This window comes from Archocentrus centrarchus, chromosome 17 (genome assembly GCF_007364275.1).
Source record: "Archocentrus centrarchus isolate MPI-CPG fArcCen1 chromosome 17, fArcCen1, whole genome shotgun sequence".
NCBI classification, from domain to species: domain Eukaryota; kingdom Metazoa; phylum Chordata; class Actinopteri; order Cichliformes; family Cichlidae; genus Archocentrus; species Archocentrus centrarchus.
In genome coordinates, this window is record NC_044362.1 from 21,833,740 (window position 1) to 21,849,737 (window position 15,998).

General features: G+C 39.3%; 1 protein-coding gene across 1 annotated transcript in view; it reads left to right on the forward strand.

The window, feature by feature from the left end:
- The window catches only part of b4galt2 (UDP-Gal:betaGlcNAc beta 1,4- galactosyltransferase, polypeptide 2), a 203,640-nt gene that overhangs the window by 85,076 nt on the left and 102,566 nt on the right, over positions 1 to 15,998 (forward strand). Inside the window, exons 2-3 of the mRNA XM_030752923.1 lie at positions 8,240 to 8,358; positions 10,654 to 10,770. Of these exons, the coding sequence (XP_030608783.1) occupies positions 8,240 to 8,358; positions 10,654 to 10,770 (236 nt within the window). The remainder of the gene's footprint in view (positions 1 to 8,239; positions 8,359 to 10,653; positions 10,771 to 15,998) is intronic.

The window sequence follows — 15,998 nt, forward strand, 5'->3', positions numbered from 1 at the left end:
CAAAGGACACATGTAAAATCATTGCATATATGAGTACATTTACACACACACAGCTGAACTTCTTAAACAGTCACATTCGATCATCAACAAACTCTCACTTTTTATCACGATACAGCTCAGTGTTACTTTGGGTCTTAACTGGTTTATTTATAATGTTCTCAGCGTTTCTCCTTAGAAAATATCTCTTGTCTTCTCTACAATCTAACATTTCTCAAACTGTGAGCAGGTTCCTCCGGTGGTGTGTAGAGCCACTAGGGCTTGGACACCCAAGGGATATAGCAGGTGGAGTAAAACTAAACTGAATAAATCTGATTTATGTTGGGAAAATCAACAAACAAAAGTTTCTGTTGTTATCATGGTGGTCTTCATTTCACCAAATTTCAGCTTACCTTTTTGATTTCCAATGACTGATTGGCAAAGAAGAAATTGTGGTGTGGAGAGCTTGAACCTTTTTTTTTTTGGCTTCATAAGGTGGATATCCCAGTACTGCACTTCTGTAATGTAATATCACTATAGGCCTCAGTCACACAGGCTTAGAGACCAGTCAGTGATCTGGCAACCACTGGAAAAATGTTCCTTCCCTGACTGGTTGGCGAGTGGCTGCTGGAGATGAAAAGATGAAATTGGTTGCAAAGAGGGTGCTGCACTGAAAACCTCCTTGCCAGCAGATTGCCATGGTCATCTTCCATAGTTTGCATAGGCGCTGATTTCTTTCTTTTTTTTTTCTTCAAGTTTCACTATCATTCGGTGAGTAGCTGGTGACTGCTTGCAGACAAGTCAGCATCTTTCATGCAAACTGAAGGCAACCTCCAGCAACCACTTGTCAGCCAGTCAGAGTACACCAGAGATTTACCAAATTGTAAATCCACTACTGAATTAAATTAAACTCCTGAATGAATTATCATGTTTCTACAAAGTTTAAGACCTTGATTATACTCCATTGCAGACATGGACATCTAGAACTGCCAAGGCTGTTATACTTCGGGGTCACATGCGTAGTTGGACGAGCCCACGCAGTCACAAAATTTGGCAGGCATGCAGATATCTGCACAGTCACCCCTCATGCTCACTTTCTGATGAAGAAATTTACTTCACTCATACCCAAGCCAACCCTAGCTGACTTGTGGAAATTATCACCTCTGTTTAACTCGTAGCCTTATGGTGAATTTATGTTTCTGCATTAAATCTACGTCACAGGTATGCCGTAACTGCAAACCCTTCTGAAAACTTACACCATAACCTTTACTGTAGCCTATAGCATAACTTATGCCATAGCCCAACATGCACTTCTCTACACTCTCATGAGCTACATGGTAGGCTCTGCATAGACTCAATGTTGAGGTATAAATTAAGCTTTAGCTCCACGCTGGAATTTGCGGCTGGCTTTTTCCCTTTGCTTTGTGGTATGCGCATTGTTGAAACTTTGAAACACTCAGCAACCAAACACGCAGAACATTTATAGCACCTTTCTTACTGAAACACTATATAGATGTCGTCTTTATATTCCATGAATGGCTACATTAGGTTATATATTCTGTAAGAAAGTGTTAACAGTAGTTTCTGGCATTTTTGTAGCACACCATATTTTTTAGGTTTCAAGACAGCAGTTCATTTCCCTGCAAAAGATAAGCTCTTTTTTTTTTCTGTCAATGTCCCTTGAAAATTATTTTGAAAATTCTGTCTCTTGTGATCTGGCACATGCTGTTTGAAAGACAGGAGCAGAACACCAACCTTTTAAATCCAAAACCAGTCCAGTTTCACATTATCCTTTGCTTAAGATTCATGTTTTCCTTTTTTGTCTGGTGGATTTCATTTTCCAGCAACATGACTTTCAACAACAAAGCTATCAGTTTGTGATAGCTGTAGCTTTCTCCTCATCCTTTTGTGTGTGTTGCTGGTGAGCTGTGAATACACCACGGTTAACCCTTTATCTCATTTGTTTGGGTGCACACTGGGTGTTTTGCGTTGATGCACACCCACACAAACAGATCATGTTTTTGCATATTGAGGAGATTCTGAGATACCTATAATCCTCTGATCCAATAAATTTACCCAAACATCCAGACACAGAAGTGCAAGCAGGATTTCACAGCTGAGCATAGCCTCTGCCATTGATGATTTCCACAATCCACAATAATGAGTCTTGGGAGGGGGTGAAAATCGCTAACGTAAGGAAAAATGTGTTGAAGATAAACAAAATGAATGCTATATTAGCAGACGTAGGTGCCTGACTTGAAGACTTTTTCTTTCCTTCTTCCAATTTTTCCTTTTCTCTCCTCCCTCCTTCAGTAACATCCCTTTTCTCCTCCACACCCATTTCTACCTCATGCTCTTTTTCTCTCTTTCATCAAAATGGAAAGAATAGCAATTATGGTCTGCACTCGGTGGAGGCACTTGTAAATGATTGAAAGAAAAGAGATTGAGAGAGTGGACAGGCTAATAAGATTCAGAGAGCTGAAAGTCTCTATTGTCACAGAGTGTGTCAGTGGGAAGCAGGAGGAGAGGAACAACCTTTCCCTCCTTCTTTCTCTCTCTGTTTCTGTCCTTTTTTTCTTCTCATTTATTCACTTTCTCTAACTTTCATTTCCTTCCCCTTCTTGAGGCCAAAAAGCCAAACTCAATTATAAACTTAGAACTTCTCTCAGCAATCTGACCCTGGCGCTGCTTCAGTTGTCACTTAAGTAACACAAAGGCACAAAGACTCGCAGAACAGGGCTGCTGATTAACAGGCAGCCTGTTGTACAGTGTTGCATGGTCAGATGGCCTGACCAGCAACTCTGTAAGGACATGGACAATTCACAGTGTTATTTACATGAACTCATACTTTAGAGGAAGACAAAGAAAGTTTGATACACCGCCGTCTCCCATAGTTAGCGTGTAAGACGCCAGTATGCTTGCAAACACTTGCTGTTTACTCTCTGAGCAGTGAAATTTTGAAAAAGTCGGAAGCAAACCAGAAACGGAGAATATTCACCTTCAAACTAAAAGTTGCACTTTACTGCTGCAACCAATACATTTCAAAAGTTGCAACTTTTAGTTTGAAGGTGAATGGTCCCGTGTCTGGTTTGCTTCTCACTTTTTACATTTTCACTACTGCTTGTCAAGTGTTTGTAGACAAATTGGCATATTCCATGCAAATTACTGGGGACCATGGAAACCTGCTAGCAATCAAAGCAATCTCAAGGAGGTTTTTGTTGAAGGCGTGTACGCCTCTGTGCAACCAATTTCTTGTCCAAGCAGCTGCCAGCAACCACTCAACAGTGGTTGCCAAATGGTTGCCAACCTGTCAATGTGGTTGACTTGGTTATGGTTAATAGATTTTTATGCAACTTTTTGTCATATTTTTTTAGACCCATAGAGCGTATTTAAAAGATGGATGTATCCACCATGTCATACACCAACAGTTTTGAAGCCACATCCTTTACATTTTGGCTGAGGCCATCCTGTTGTTTTTTGTTTTTTTTTTTAACCCAGATCTCATGAGTGAGGTGTGTATCTAGCTGAGAAACCAAGGACATGTTCATATGGTAGCAACATGTCCAGCTCAAGGAAGCACAGCCTGCTTTATCATCAGTTTTACTCTTAAGGGGACTGTAATTTACAAAATTAGCTTCAAGTTGTATTCTATAAGAATCAAAACCAGCAATTAAGACCATTAACTCATCAAGAATATGTTTGCTGAGGTCATAAGTTGGGCAGTTTTCTCAGACACATACAATCAGACTTCTTTTTCAAACCACACTTGTCACCCCCTGCTGGCTACTAGTAAGGAAGCGGGTTTAAGGTATTTCTGCATTAGCTTCACCTTTTTCTGTTTTTATATACAGTCTAGAACAAACCAGGTGATGATGGAACTCTGTTAGTATTCTAACTACTTATGGACACACAGCCTTTATACTGTATGTAGCAAGAGACTGTAGTCTTACCAGAACTAGATTAAACAGTTTAGGGCACACAGATCCTAAGTTCAGTTCAGTGGAGTGAGAGCAACAATGACAGGAAGGGAGGAAGAGAAAGGGAGTGTTGTGGGTAATACTTCATCGATCCGTGAGCTTTGATATATGGGTTATGTGGTGAGAAGAGCAGTCAACAACTTATTACAGAGAGGAGAGAAACAGAAGCAAAGAGTACCTACAATATATGAATGGATACCATGTCACACAAACCCCTCACAACCAACAAAACACCTGAGTGCTCCCATTTTTACCCTGTTTCTGTTTCCTGCTCGTCAAGTCTGACTGTGTGTGTGTGTGTGTGTGTGTGTGTGTGTGTGTGTGTGTGTGTGTGTGTGTGTGTGTGTGTGTGTGTGTGTGTGTGTGTGTGTGTGTGTGTATACTTAGAATGCATCCAGCCTCAGGTGTTCTCCCAGTTCATTGTGTTGGTACATGTCCTGCTAATCTAATGCTTCATTATTATTGTGAGGGGATAATTTGGTTGTCATACAGTGTGTGTGTGTGTGCACGCGTGCGTGCGTGTGTGTGTATTTGTGTGCATGCTATGTGTACAAAGCAGTTCTGTATCTGTATCCCCCAAAGTGCAGCGGGTGTCCCAGATAGAGCGATCAAGCAGTGTGATTATAATGTATTACTGTAATATCACCACTTAGATAAGTATGAGATGCATCTGTGTGTGTGTGTGCATGTTAGATAATTGCATTACAACACATTACAACTTAACTCTCAAACTCCACATTGTGCTATTGTTCTTACACAAACCTGCACATTCTGCATCACACGTGTACGTACTAAACAACACTCTTTGTATTATTCATGTCTTCTGTGCTCGGGTTTCCTCTACCTGTGTTACCAGATTTTGGTTTAACATTATTAACATCAGCCCTCAGATAACAGATATCATTACCAGCATACATCACCTAATGACTGAAGACATCATTCTGTGCATCTTAGTGGTAAATCTCAGACAGTGTGCATTAACTAAACTGCTTTTGCCTTCCTGCAGTTGCCCCTTGCAAGCCTCTTTGCAACCCACCTCCACGATTACGCTGTCATAATCAGTGTCTTGTTTATTGTCGTTGATGCCTACTGTGTTCTGTTGTGGGGGGGGGGGGGGGGGGGTCAATCTCCTTTTGACTGAAGTGGCTCCACAGAGGTTTTTACAAAAGCTAATATACCATGTACACCATGTTCACCAGCCACTTTGTTAGGGGCACCTACTCAATTACTTGTTAACACAAATATTAAATCAACCAGTCACATGGCAGCAACTCAGTGCATTTAGACATGTAGACATGGTCAAGGTGATCTGCTGAAGTTCAAACTGAAAATCAAAATGGGGAAGAAAGATGATTTAAGTGACTTTGTGGTTGGTACCAGATGGGCTGGTCTGAGTACTTCTGAAACTGCTGATCTACTACTCCCCACACAACCATCTCTAGGGTTTCCCGAGAATGATCTGAAAAAGAGAAAACATCGTAATAAAGTGTCCAGTGAGTGTATAAATCAGTGTTTAAACAGTTAACTGCTGAAAATGTAAAGACAGGGAACCTGAGATTGTTGCATTAACATTAAAAGGTAATCACTTTAATTCGCACTTGGCCCACCTGTGCTTCAGTCATGTTAATGTATATTTACTGGGACAGCTTTTTCCCTTAAACCTTAACCAAAGTTTTCTTTGCAGTTTCAGAAAACTTAATACACATATTTGCATTCAGCTCTTGTGGTGTGATAAAGAGGTGTGTTATGGACATGTAACCTTGTTTCCATTGATTATACTCCTCACCTGCACAGTGCTGATTGGAGCAGACCTCTCAACACAAAGCTCATGTGTCAGTGTTAAGCGCATTATTGTCTCGTGGGCTTCTATGTGCCACGCCTCACTTTCCTGTGCTCTGTAATGCTGTGAATACTTTCTATTCATACACACATAATCCAACACAAGAAACACATTGGTCACTAAAAGTATGTTAACAGTAGATTGAATTGTTACTGTACATTTAACATACTTTTGGAGGGAATCTTACATTCCCTGTACATTGGAGCTTAATCATTGCTGTAGCTGTAATTATCTAAAAGTCTCAGAACTAAAAAGTCTAGCAAAAAGTTGTATTTTTCATATTGAACAAGTCAAAATGTGTAAGTTTCTCATCACTTCCCTGCTCTGCTTTAAGCACTCAGCGCACCAATGCGCTCCACTGAACACGACTGAAACCCTCTCACACCTCTCATACCTTTTCAATGAGTATAATTTGTATCCCAGTTTTTGTGACTTTCTGAAACTGACAATCCAACAACGTTCACGGTGATTGAGCAGTAGGCACAACGCTCCTAGTAAAACACTTTAAATGGGTTTGTCGGAAGATTATAAAGCATACACCCTCATTTCCTCTTAATCCTGTCTAAGAGGACAGACCTTTCTTGTGGCCTTCAAGCGTAGCCGGCGTTAAAATACAGGGTTCACAGTTTCTAGAAATTCCTTGAAAATGCTTGAATTTTTTTTTCTGTAGAGTTTTTGAGGAAAGGTGCTTGGATTTTAGATCAAATGTTCAAAGTGTAAGTAAATGAAGAGCATTTCCAGCATTCTTTTCTAATGATACTACTGACACTTCAGGAGCTGCAGGATATTGTCACACAATAAAACTGAAAGCAATTTTTTTCCTGGGATGTTGTGTGTTGGATCGAGCTTTTTAACCAGTTGCTTAAAGTCCTGCTTTTTCACCGTGTAACTGCAGTTGCACATCGCCAGCTGCTAATATCTCCTCCTCGTCTGCATTTGTAGCCCGGTGGTACTCGACAATGTCTTGTTGCCTCAAGTGGTGAAACAATTTTGTTGTTTGTACCTTTAGGAGGAGCAGCTTTATTGTATACTTTGCAAAGTACTGTGCTTTGGAGGTTGTTGATGTAGCTCCTTTTTTATGTAGTAAATTGTCATACAGCTCTCCCTCTCAGATATGTCTGCTTGTCTCATCGTGCGAGCTAGGGAAGGTGGAAATGGAAACACACGGTGCCACTATATCATAAAAAAAATGATGCCAGAATAATAGCAGACAATATGAGATGACACAACCCTGCTGAAGAGTCCTTTTTTGTTGTTGTTGTTGTTTGTTTTTTGTTTTTTAAACAGGTCAAACCACTTCATATTAATTATTAGTGGATTGTAAGTCTTTAGTGGCAAAAATGTTAAAAAACAAACCAGTTTCATATTTACACTGTAAAATTATGTTTGTTTTTCTTTTTTATAAAGAGAGTGCAATTTATTAGCAGATATTACTTAAACAGGAGTAAGCAGTGCCTTTTTTCATGGAATATTTTATCTGCAGACTGAAACATATTTGATATTCTTGAAAATTCATGGCCGCTTTGTGTGTTTGATGCATCTGAAGTGCAGTGTTTGTGTTCACTATAATACAAACAGCTGCACTTTTTTTTTTTTTTTTTTTTGCTTTAAAGATTTCAGGTACAGATAAATAAACTGCATTAATCTCAGGGTACATAAACAGTGCTTGTATTTGTCGCCTTGAATGATAAAAATCATGTAATATTTTATTTTTTGTAAATCAAATGATGAGTGAAGAAGAGTTGAGCTAATGAGTTTCTGGACACTGAAGTAATACATGCGCTAATGACTGACATTTTGCAGTTTGGAGAGTGAGTGCTCAGTCTAATTTGTTAAAATGAGGTCCGTGGTTGCGGGACTTTGGTTGGAGCCCAAGCAGTGAAGCTCGCTCGGGTGTTTTAATGATGCTGGTTCTCAGAACAAGGGGCTGAATTTATCCAGGCCAGAGATTTAAAGCATATCTTTCTTTTAATTTAGTCTCATGCACATAAATACACTCATACATTGATTCATCAGTAAGGATTGATTTACAGAGATATAACATACTGTATGATGTGGGTTTATCACTAAGCAGCATAATTGCTTTCCATATGTTTACACATCTGACTTCAAAGTCTTTGTTTATTTTTTAGGAATATATGTTTTCCAAAGCCTGTTCATCTTATTAAATGCTGAATTATGCACAACATATCCCTTGAAATCATTATTTCTGCACACATCGCTTTGATACACGTACAGTGTTGCTTTGAAGCTAAAAGCTCTTGCTCTGTGTCCCTCACTCCCTATATCCCTCGTTCCCGATCTTGCTTTTCTTTTTTCCCCATCATGTGTTTTTCTTTCACTTTTTTTCATCCCATCTCCTCTGTTATCCGACTCATCTCACTAATGCTTTCCTCTTTGCTCTCTCTTTTTATTTATTTTTTTATGTATTTATTTTCTTCCCCAGTGGGGCGTTTGTTGATCGAGTTCAGTTCCCAGATGACGATGGAACGAGTGCAGAAAGAAAACCCCAATGTGACCGAGGGCGGCCGATACACACCTCCTGACTGTCGGCCCAGATGGAAGGTCTGTAGATGCATCTCTGTCTGTATTTCATAACATTTGAATAAATGTTTCACATTAAGATGTTCTAGCAGAAGACAATTTCTGCCAGTATACAAAAAAGATAAGATTTATGCCTGATAAAATGCCCAAGACTCAAAATGTTAGTCAAAACGATGAGCTACTGTTGAAATCCTCAAAATTATGAAAAACTAGGCCAGGATTGTGAAGAAGTAATACATTATAGCATACTAAATTAAAAACATGACAGGGTATTATTTCATGATTTCGAATAGTTATGAGGTATTGAGTGAAAGTTGTGAAATTCAAACTGAGATTTTGTGTTACTAAGTTGACACAAATTGGACCACATGGTAACGACAAATGAGGGAGATGCTTTTTTTTAACATTAAACTTTAATAATAGCAGATGTAGTCGCTTAACACAGTGATGAGGATATATGGATGAGTACAAAAGTGATGAATTTAGTGTTGCATGGTGCACAAAGAACACTAAACAGCCAAAAACCCAACCCAACTCAGCACACTAGAGGGGTGTACTATGAAGCAAGTTTGACATAGTCCTCAATCTCACAGGCATAGAGACTGGTTGGTGACCCCACTACTGGCAACTACTGGTTGCTAAGGAAAATGTTTATTCCTCTACCAGTTGGGAAGTGGTTGCTGGTTGTCGCTGTGTGAAAATCAGTTGAAAAAGGGTACTGCACCAAAAAAATAAAAATCTGCCTTGTGATTTGCTTTGGTCACTAGCAGATTGCCACAGTTTCTTGTAGTTTGCATCAAAGACAACGAATTGTGTGGAAACTTGAAAAAGTGTGACACAAATCAGAAATAGAGAATATTCGCCTTCAAAGTAAAAGTCATGTCCTACCGCTGCAACCAGCATGTTTCAAAGGGTGCCACTTTCACTTTGAAGGTGAATGTTCTCCTTTTTGGGTTTGCGTCACATTCTTTAAAATTTCACTGTGGCTCAGCGAGCATTTGTTGCAGTGTTTCTAGAGGAGCTGGCATCTTTCATGTAAGCTACAGGCAACTGTAGCATTCTGCTGTTGACCAAAGCAATCCAAAGGATGTTTTTGGTGCAGCATCTTCTACACGACCAGTTTCACCTGTAGAAACCAACTGGTCGCCAACTGGTGAAGGAATACACATTTTTCCCTAGGAACCAGTGGCTACTAGGGGGTCACCGTCCATCTCCAGGCCTGTGTGACTGAGTCCACAGTCAGGCTTTCTTTACATTAGCTGGCTCAACAAAACTTAAAATCAGAGTGAAAGATAATGGCTATCACAATGGTGGTTATCCACTTTCTCTGTTAACTCAGGCTTTCAGCTTCAGGCTTTGTGCGTGCTCACAAAAAATAGGGTGTTTGATGTTTCATTTGAGCCCTCAGCAACGAGGGTGTTGCTGATGTCTACAATCCCCACCTTCATTTCAGTATCTCAAGATCAGCAGCAACACAAACATGAATGCAGAGGTGGGGCAAACAGGCTCCTCAGAGAGTCAAAATTTGAGATCACAAAATTCATAAGTCAGTCATAATTGTGACTTACCTTTTTCATTATTTGGACTTACTGAATTATTATTGATATACTCATAGTATGCTTAAGTTTTGATTGATTAGCTCCCTTTACTGGTGTTCATTTTCTGGATTTAAATTAATGGAGACAAATGAGACCTTGTTAAAGTGGTTTGGAGGGCAGCTTGTTTGAGAACTTTGCACTTCAAATATTAGAAGTGAGCATCATATTTTGCAGCTATTAAGGGGGTTTGACTTTCTCCTCTACATGACACGTCTTTGAGTTCCTGAGCAATTTCGGTGCTCAACTATACAGAAACCAAGGTTAGGTTGCTGCCAATCTTCATCTGAACACAAAATTACCATGAACTCACAGAGGAGATTACAGTTCAACCTTGGACACCTTAAAACGACTCAATTCAAGTTCAGAGACACAGCCCCTTAATTTGTCTCAAATATGTGATGCCATCAAGTGCCGCTTACTTGACGCGCTTCATTCATTATGGATGAGGACCAACTTTATGTTCACCGTGACATTAACAGGGATTTTCTGTGAAGCTGACAGTTCACTCGTGTAAGTGTATTTACTGCAGAATCTACAGAAGAGATTTAGTTGGTGGATGTTTGTGATTATACGTTTATCTTATCTGTTATGTTTACTGGAATTGATTAAATGGTTCGCCAACTGATTAACAGGTATTAACGTCAGCAAATTCTGTCTATAATAAATGTAGCCATTCAATAGAATGAGGTAATGATCAGAAACTGTCCCTGTTGTGTAGGTGGCCATCATCATCCCGTTTCGTCACAGAGAGAATCACCTAAAGTACTGGCTCCACTACCTCCACCCCATTCTCAGACGGCAGAAGATTGATTACGGCATCTACATCATCAACCAGGTAGGCTGCCAGAGCGCCTGATCTCTGGTTTGAGACTATAAGGAAATACAAATCTAGTCTCAGGAGGTCACAAGCCTGGGTAAATGGGCGGAATGGCATCATGCCAAATCAAACATGCAGATCCATCCACTGTGGTGACCCCTTGGGAAATGAGGGAGCAGCTGAACATACCTCCCATTTCTTTTTAACTGACCGGCAGTTTTATTTAACAGTGTCCAGGCTTTGGTGACGCCTTCATGTAAGTTTGATAGAAAAATGTGAGAAATAAAGGAAGATAATTGGGGCTGATAATTTGAAACTGAAAAAAGAGTTTTGTTTTTCTTATAATTAATTTAGCAGACTAATGTTTTTAAAAAAAATCTGCTTCTTTTTTTGTACATTTGATCTTACGCTAAGTTAGAAGAAAAATGGGCCACAGACTGAACTTGACTTTCCTATTACCAAGAAGTTTCTGAAATCTTTGTGTGTTGCTCTCTGTTTTCACATTAGACTCATAAATGAGTAATGAAGTGCAGCTTTTATTTGTTTGATTATGCATTCCTAAATTTATTTTAAAGGCAGAATTATTTATTAATAGCAGTGGTTTGTCTATAAATCACTTGTTCAATCCCCGTAGTCGTTCATTTAACAGTAACATGAATGAGAGGAAAGCAAAAACGTAAGCATGCCCGCACTTTTGCTTGAGAAATTGCATTAATCCTTAATTAATTACCTAAATTCTTGGCAGGTTTTTTATTATTGATGAGCCAGTAAGTGGACTGATTATTCACAATATTGTACAATGAGCAAAAGTCAAACTCTTCAAAGTGTGATCATATTGATACTCGAGTTCTCGTGTAAGCGAATCACTGCAGTTTTTAAACGACAAATAAGACTCTGAAAGACTTGGAGCCTAACCTGACCTGTAAAATTCAAAATACATATTATCTTATAATAAGCTCTAAAAGAAATATTAGAACGCTGCAGCCTTTGTTAGGCATTTAAATGTATTAATATAGTGAAATTTATTGCTGCATGCTAAAACTGAGAACAAGTCATCTTGCAGCCCCTAACGGCTGCCCGCCCCCATCCCTAACTTCTTCATTGACCGTCTCTTTAACCCAAATAAAAACCCATCTCCGGAGTAAATCCGCAACTTATTTACTTTCACTTTCACTCAGCTCAGCAGATGGATTTTAAGTAATGTTGTGAGAGTGTGTGAGTTTTCCACGCTGCACAGGGCGAGAGTAACTCTTCCACATTATGGGTAATGAGCTCTCTTTTCTGCCCTTTTGCTCCCTGCGGGCCTTGTGCAACGCCTTAATCACTTCCCCTGTGGAACAGGCCTTTGGTTTTGCCTGCCCTGCTGTGCTCTCCTCTTGATGTGGCTATGTTCCAGTGTCTTACTCCTTCGCTCTCTCTCGCTTACAATTATGCGCACACACACGTAAACACATATTTTGTCAGAACATCTCTTAATCTTATATCAAAAGTAAAGCTGTTATTGAGGGTAAGAGCTGTTAGAGTGGGTGCAACATGTGAAGCATCTTTAACCTTCTCTTTTCCTTCCAGCTCATCGCTCTCTCTCTCTCACTGACATTTCCATCACAAGACTGTAACTACTTTGACTTCATCTTCAGTTTTATCTTCTGGCAGTGCTGCTGGTACACAGGTCTTATGTTACGTAGTTTCTGCCTAACTTTTGGCTTTTGATACTACGTGAATCCCCGTTCTTAGTTTTTGTTTGGCTGAACAGTTGGACCTTTTTTGCAAAAAAGGGAAAAATGCCATGAATAATAATAATGATGACAATAATAAAAGCAAAACAGAACAAAAGTGGATTTAAGTCAGGCAAATTTAAGTATTGGAAAAATTAGAATAAAATCCCAGAAAATAAACAGCCAGGGGTTTTATGGAGCGAAAACAGAGTCGGTGCACTGCTCAACAATTGCACTTACTCACACACCGTTATAGCTGTCTCAGCAAAATCAGTGTCATGTCACATTTTAAAAAATATATTTCTCCTCTCCGTGAGGTTTGTTTGAAGTGGAAATTAACCTAATGTATTTTTAAAATACTTTTGAACATGTAAAACCGGCATGCAGTATTTTTGCTTCCAGTTTTAGTTTCTCATTCTGATTACTTTTATTAAAATAAATAATACATATACTAATTAGTCACGAAAGGAATCATAAGGATACTTTGTCATCCAACAAGTGATCATAAGATGCATTTTAATAGTCTCATTTTTCTCTTAAAGCTCCAAATTTAAGTCTTGTTGAGGAATCGGTTCCCAGTTTTTGTCTGAAACATAAACTCTGTTCACATTGTTTTTTGTTTTTATTATCTTAAAACCTCAGTGCTGATGCTGCCCATGCAGCAGCCTACAGGGCTGAAAAAGCCGGTGCAAAGTCTGGAGTTAATCAGATGGCAAGGCTGAGTCCCACAGCACTTTGAAACGTCCAACTTTATAGCAAAAATAAATGATTATAGCCAATTATATAAAATGGTTTGGGTCTCTTATTGCTAATTTCCCCATTATCTTGTCCGAATGTGGTTACCTCTGGTTAAAATGATAAAAACTGAGGCTTCAAAATGTAGTCCAGTAACAGTATATATACAGTCTATGATGCTAACTGGTCTAATAGTTTGACTGACAGCTGATCAGATTTTTTTAGAAACTTGGCCTCTGATTAAAATAAAAGCTTCTGATCTTCACTTTGAGGCTTCCACAACATTTGCCTGAAAAAAGTAAATTGTTAATGTGTCCTCAAACCTTTATGGACTTCTGTTAAAGAGGTCAGTGAGGACACATGAATACTGTCATTGTCTGAATGGGTCTACGGAAGTCCCAAGAACAGATGCTAAAACGGGTAGCTGCACCGAGACGAGGAACGAGCATTCAGACCGTGCGGAAGCGAATCAAAGTGACAGAGGTGGGACTCTGATGACAAGAAGCCCTGATGCATCTGACACGGTGGGCGATTAAACCTTTACACCCGGCGTCACTTTCCAAAAGGATATTGGAGAGCTCTTTGCTATCATGCTTGCTCAAGTGTTGAAAGAGTGAAAATCTGTAACCTTTTAACACCAAGTTAAAAGGCTGGGGTGGGGTGGGGTGGGGGGTGTTGCACCGGTGTGTGTGTGGCAGGGATGGAGGTCATGCTGTGATAATTTCCACCCTCCAGGCTCATCTTGGCTAACAGAAAATGGCTGTCATGTCCTCTGAGTCAAAACAGGCATTTTTTTGGAAAGAAGGCCATCTTTGGTGATTAAAAGTATGCGTCAGTCACAGACTGACAGTGCTGTGCAAAAGTCTTGAGCCACCACTCTTTTTTTTTTTTTTGTATTTTGCTAGGAACATGTAAAATAGGTGCAGCGATTTATTGAAACGTCTGCAAACGTAAATGGAAATACAGCATGTAAGGCAAAAACAGAGGTTATAAAATTATAACAAGCTTGAAAGTCAATTTTTGGTATGACCATCTTTGTTCTTCCACACAGCCTGAACTCTCTGAGGCAGCTTTCTTGTAGCTCTAAGGTTGTAAAGATTACAGATAAGCACTGGAAATGTGAGCCTTCTTCAAGATGAAACAAAAGAAAAACTCTGGAAGACTTGACAGCTGGTATAGACTGAGTGAAGTGGCAGCTGATGAATGGCATATGTATCCCCAGAAGAAATTGTATTTGGACACTATTGTTCATCATTTAAATAACACATTTTTGAATGTTATTGGGCTTCGAAAACCTCTCGCACTCAGGTATTTGGAAGCTTTCACTGCACGTCACTTGTACAGAGGAATTTTTGGAAGAAAATTCGTCAATACATCTGCCTCAAAATTCAATGAAATTTTATTCATATATTGCAAAATCACAAAATCAGCCACCTCAAGGTGCTTGAAATCCACATGTAATTGTCCAACACTGCTTCTGGGCCATTTACAAAAATCTTTGCCATGCTCTCTGGTGACTGGAAAAAAAAAAAAATTTTTAAGCACCAGATTCTATATGCGTAGAATATTTTACTCCAAAACAACTCATTTCAGCAGCCTGCCGCCTCATGGTGCTGACCAGGTATGAGTGATGCAAGAGTGCGAGATGCAAGAGTGATGATTTATCCGTAGGGGCAAAATTCAGAGGTCATTTAACTTTTCATAAACTGAAGAGTGGTTTCTCTGCTCGCTGAACCGTCTCACTGCCCTTAACTGAAAATTTTTAAGCAGCTATCATCTCACTCTGAAAAGTGGTGGTGCAGCTGGTGAGGTACAGTGAGTAGGCGTTGCAGAGGGATCATGCGGAAAGTGATATAGCAACCTTGCTGTTCTGCCCTGCTGCTCTGTGTCCTCTCTGCTTGCCGAGGACCGGGGCCAATGTTTGTTTGTTGGCCATCAGCTCATCGTGTAAAACTGGAGAAAAGCCCAGAGAGAGGCAGAGAGTGGGACAGAACCAAAAGAAAGGAAGGTGAGAAAGAGGGTGAGTGACAGAAGTGATGAAGGAGGAAGAGCCATCTGCTGTTAGGACTTTTTATGAGAGCTTAAGGTCACTTGTAAGCTGGACATTTTTGTGTATTTATAACCTACAATTCTCTGCAGCTATAGCAGTCTAAGAGTCTAAGAGTCACATGACATCTGTCTCTTTGTGTTGTTTCTTTCCTGATATGTTCAGTGATTGAAGAGATACAAAAAAAAGCACAAATTATCAGCAAAATCATTATTAAAAGCAAAAACACTTATTCTGCATAACAAAATGACCCCTTTGACTGTATGACATTATTCAGTTATTAATACTGATCCAAGCAATATTTCATTGTAGTTTTAACAAGAGCGTAATCTAGTGGTTCCCGATCATGTCGTCAGGCTCCTTCCTTAAGGTCATGAAATAAATATGCCAGATTTAAAATTATTTATGATGTACATAAGAAGAAAAGGAAAAGTTCTACTGCACAAGGATGTGTTCATTTTTTTGGACTTTTTTCTTATGGTTGCCTTGTTTTTGTAAACTTTGAAACAGCTACTAACGCCCACAACAGGGTTCGGCAGCTGTTACTATCAAAAAAGCCATTTTAAGCAATTCTTGACCCCAAAAAATCTGTAACTGCAAAATATATTTAAGCCTTAAAAAGGTGACTTATTTACCCTTAGTTACATATTTAGTTGTGCTGACTATAATTTTTTTTTAAATCTTAACAGTTGGATAGACAGGAATGTATCTTATTTTATCTTGTCTTGTCTTAATGAAGGTGACACAGC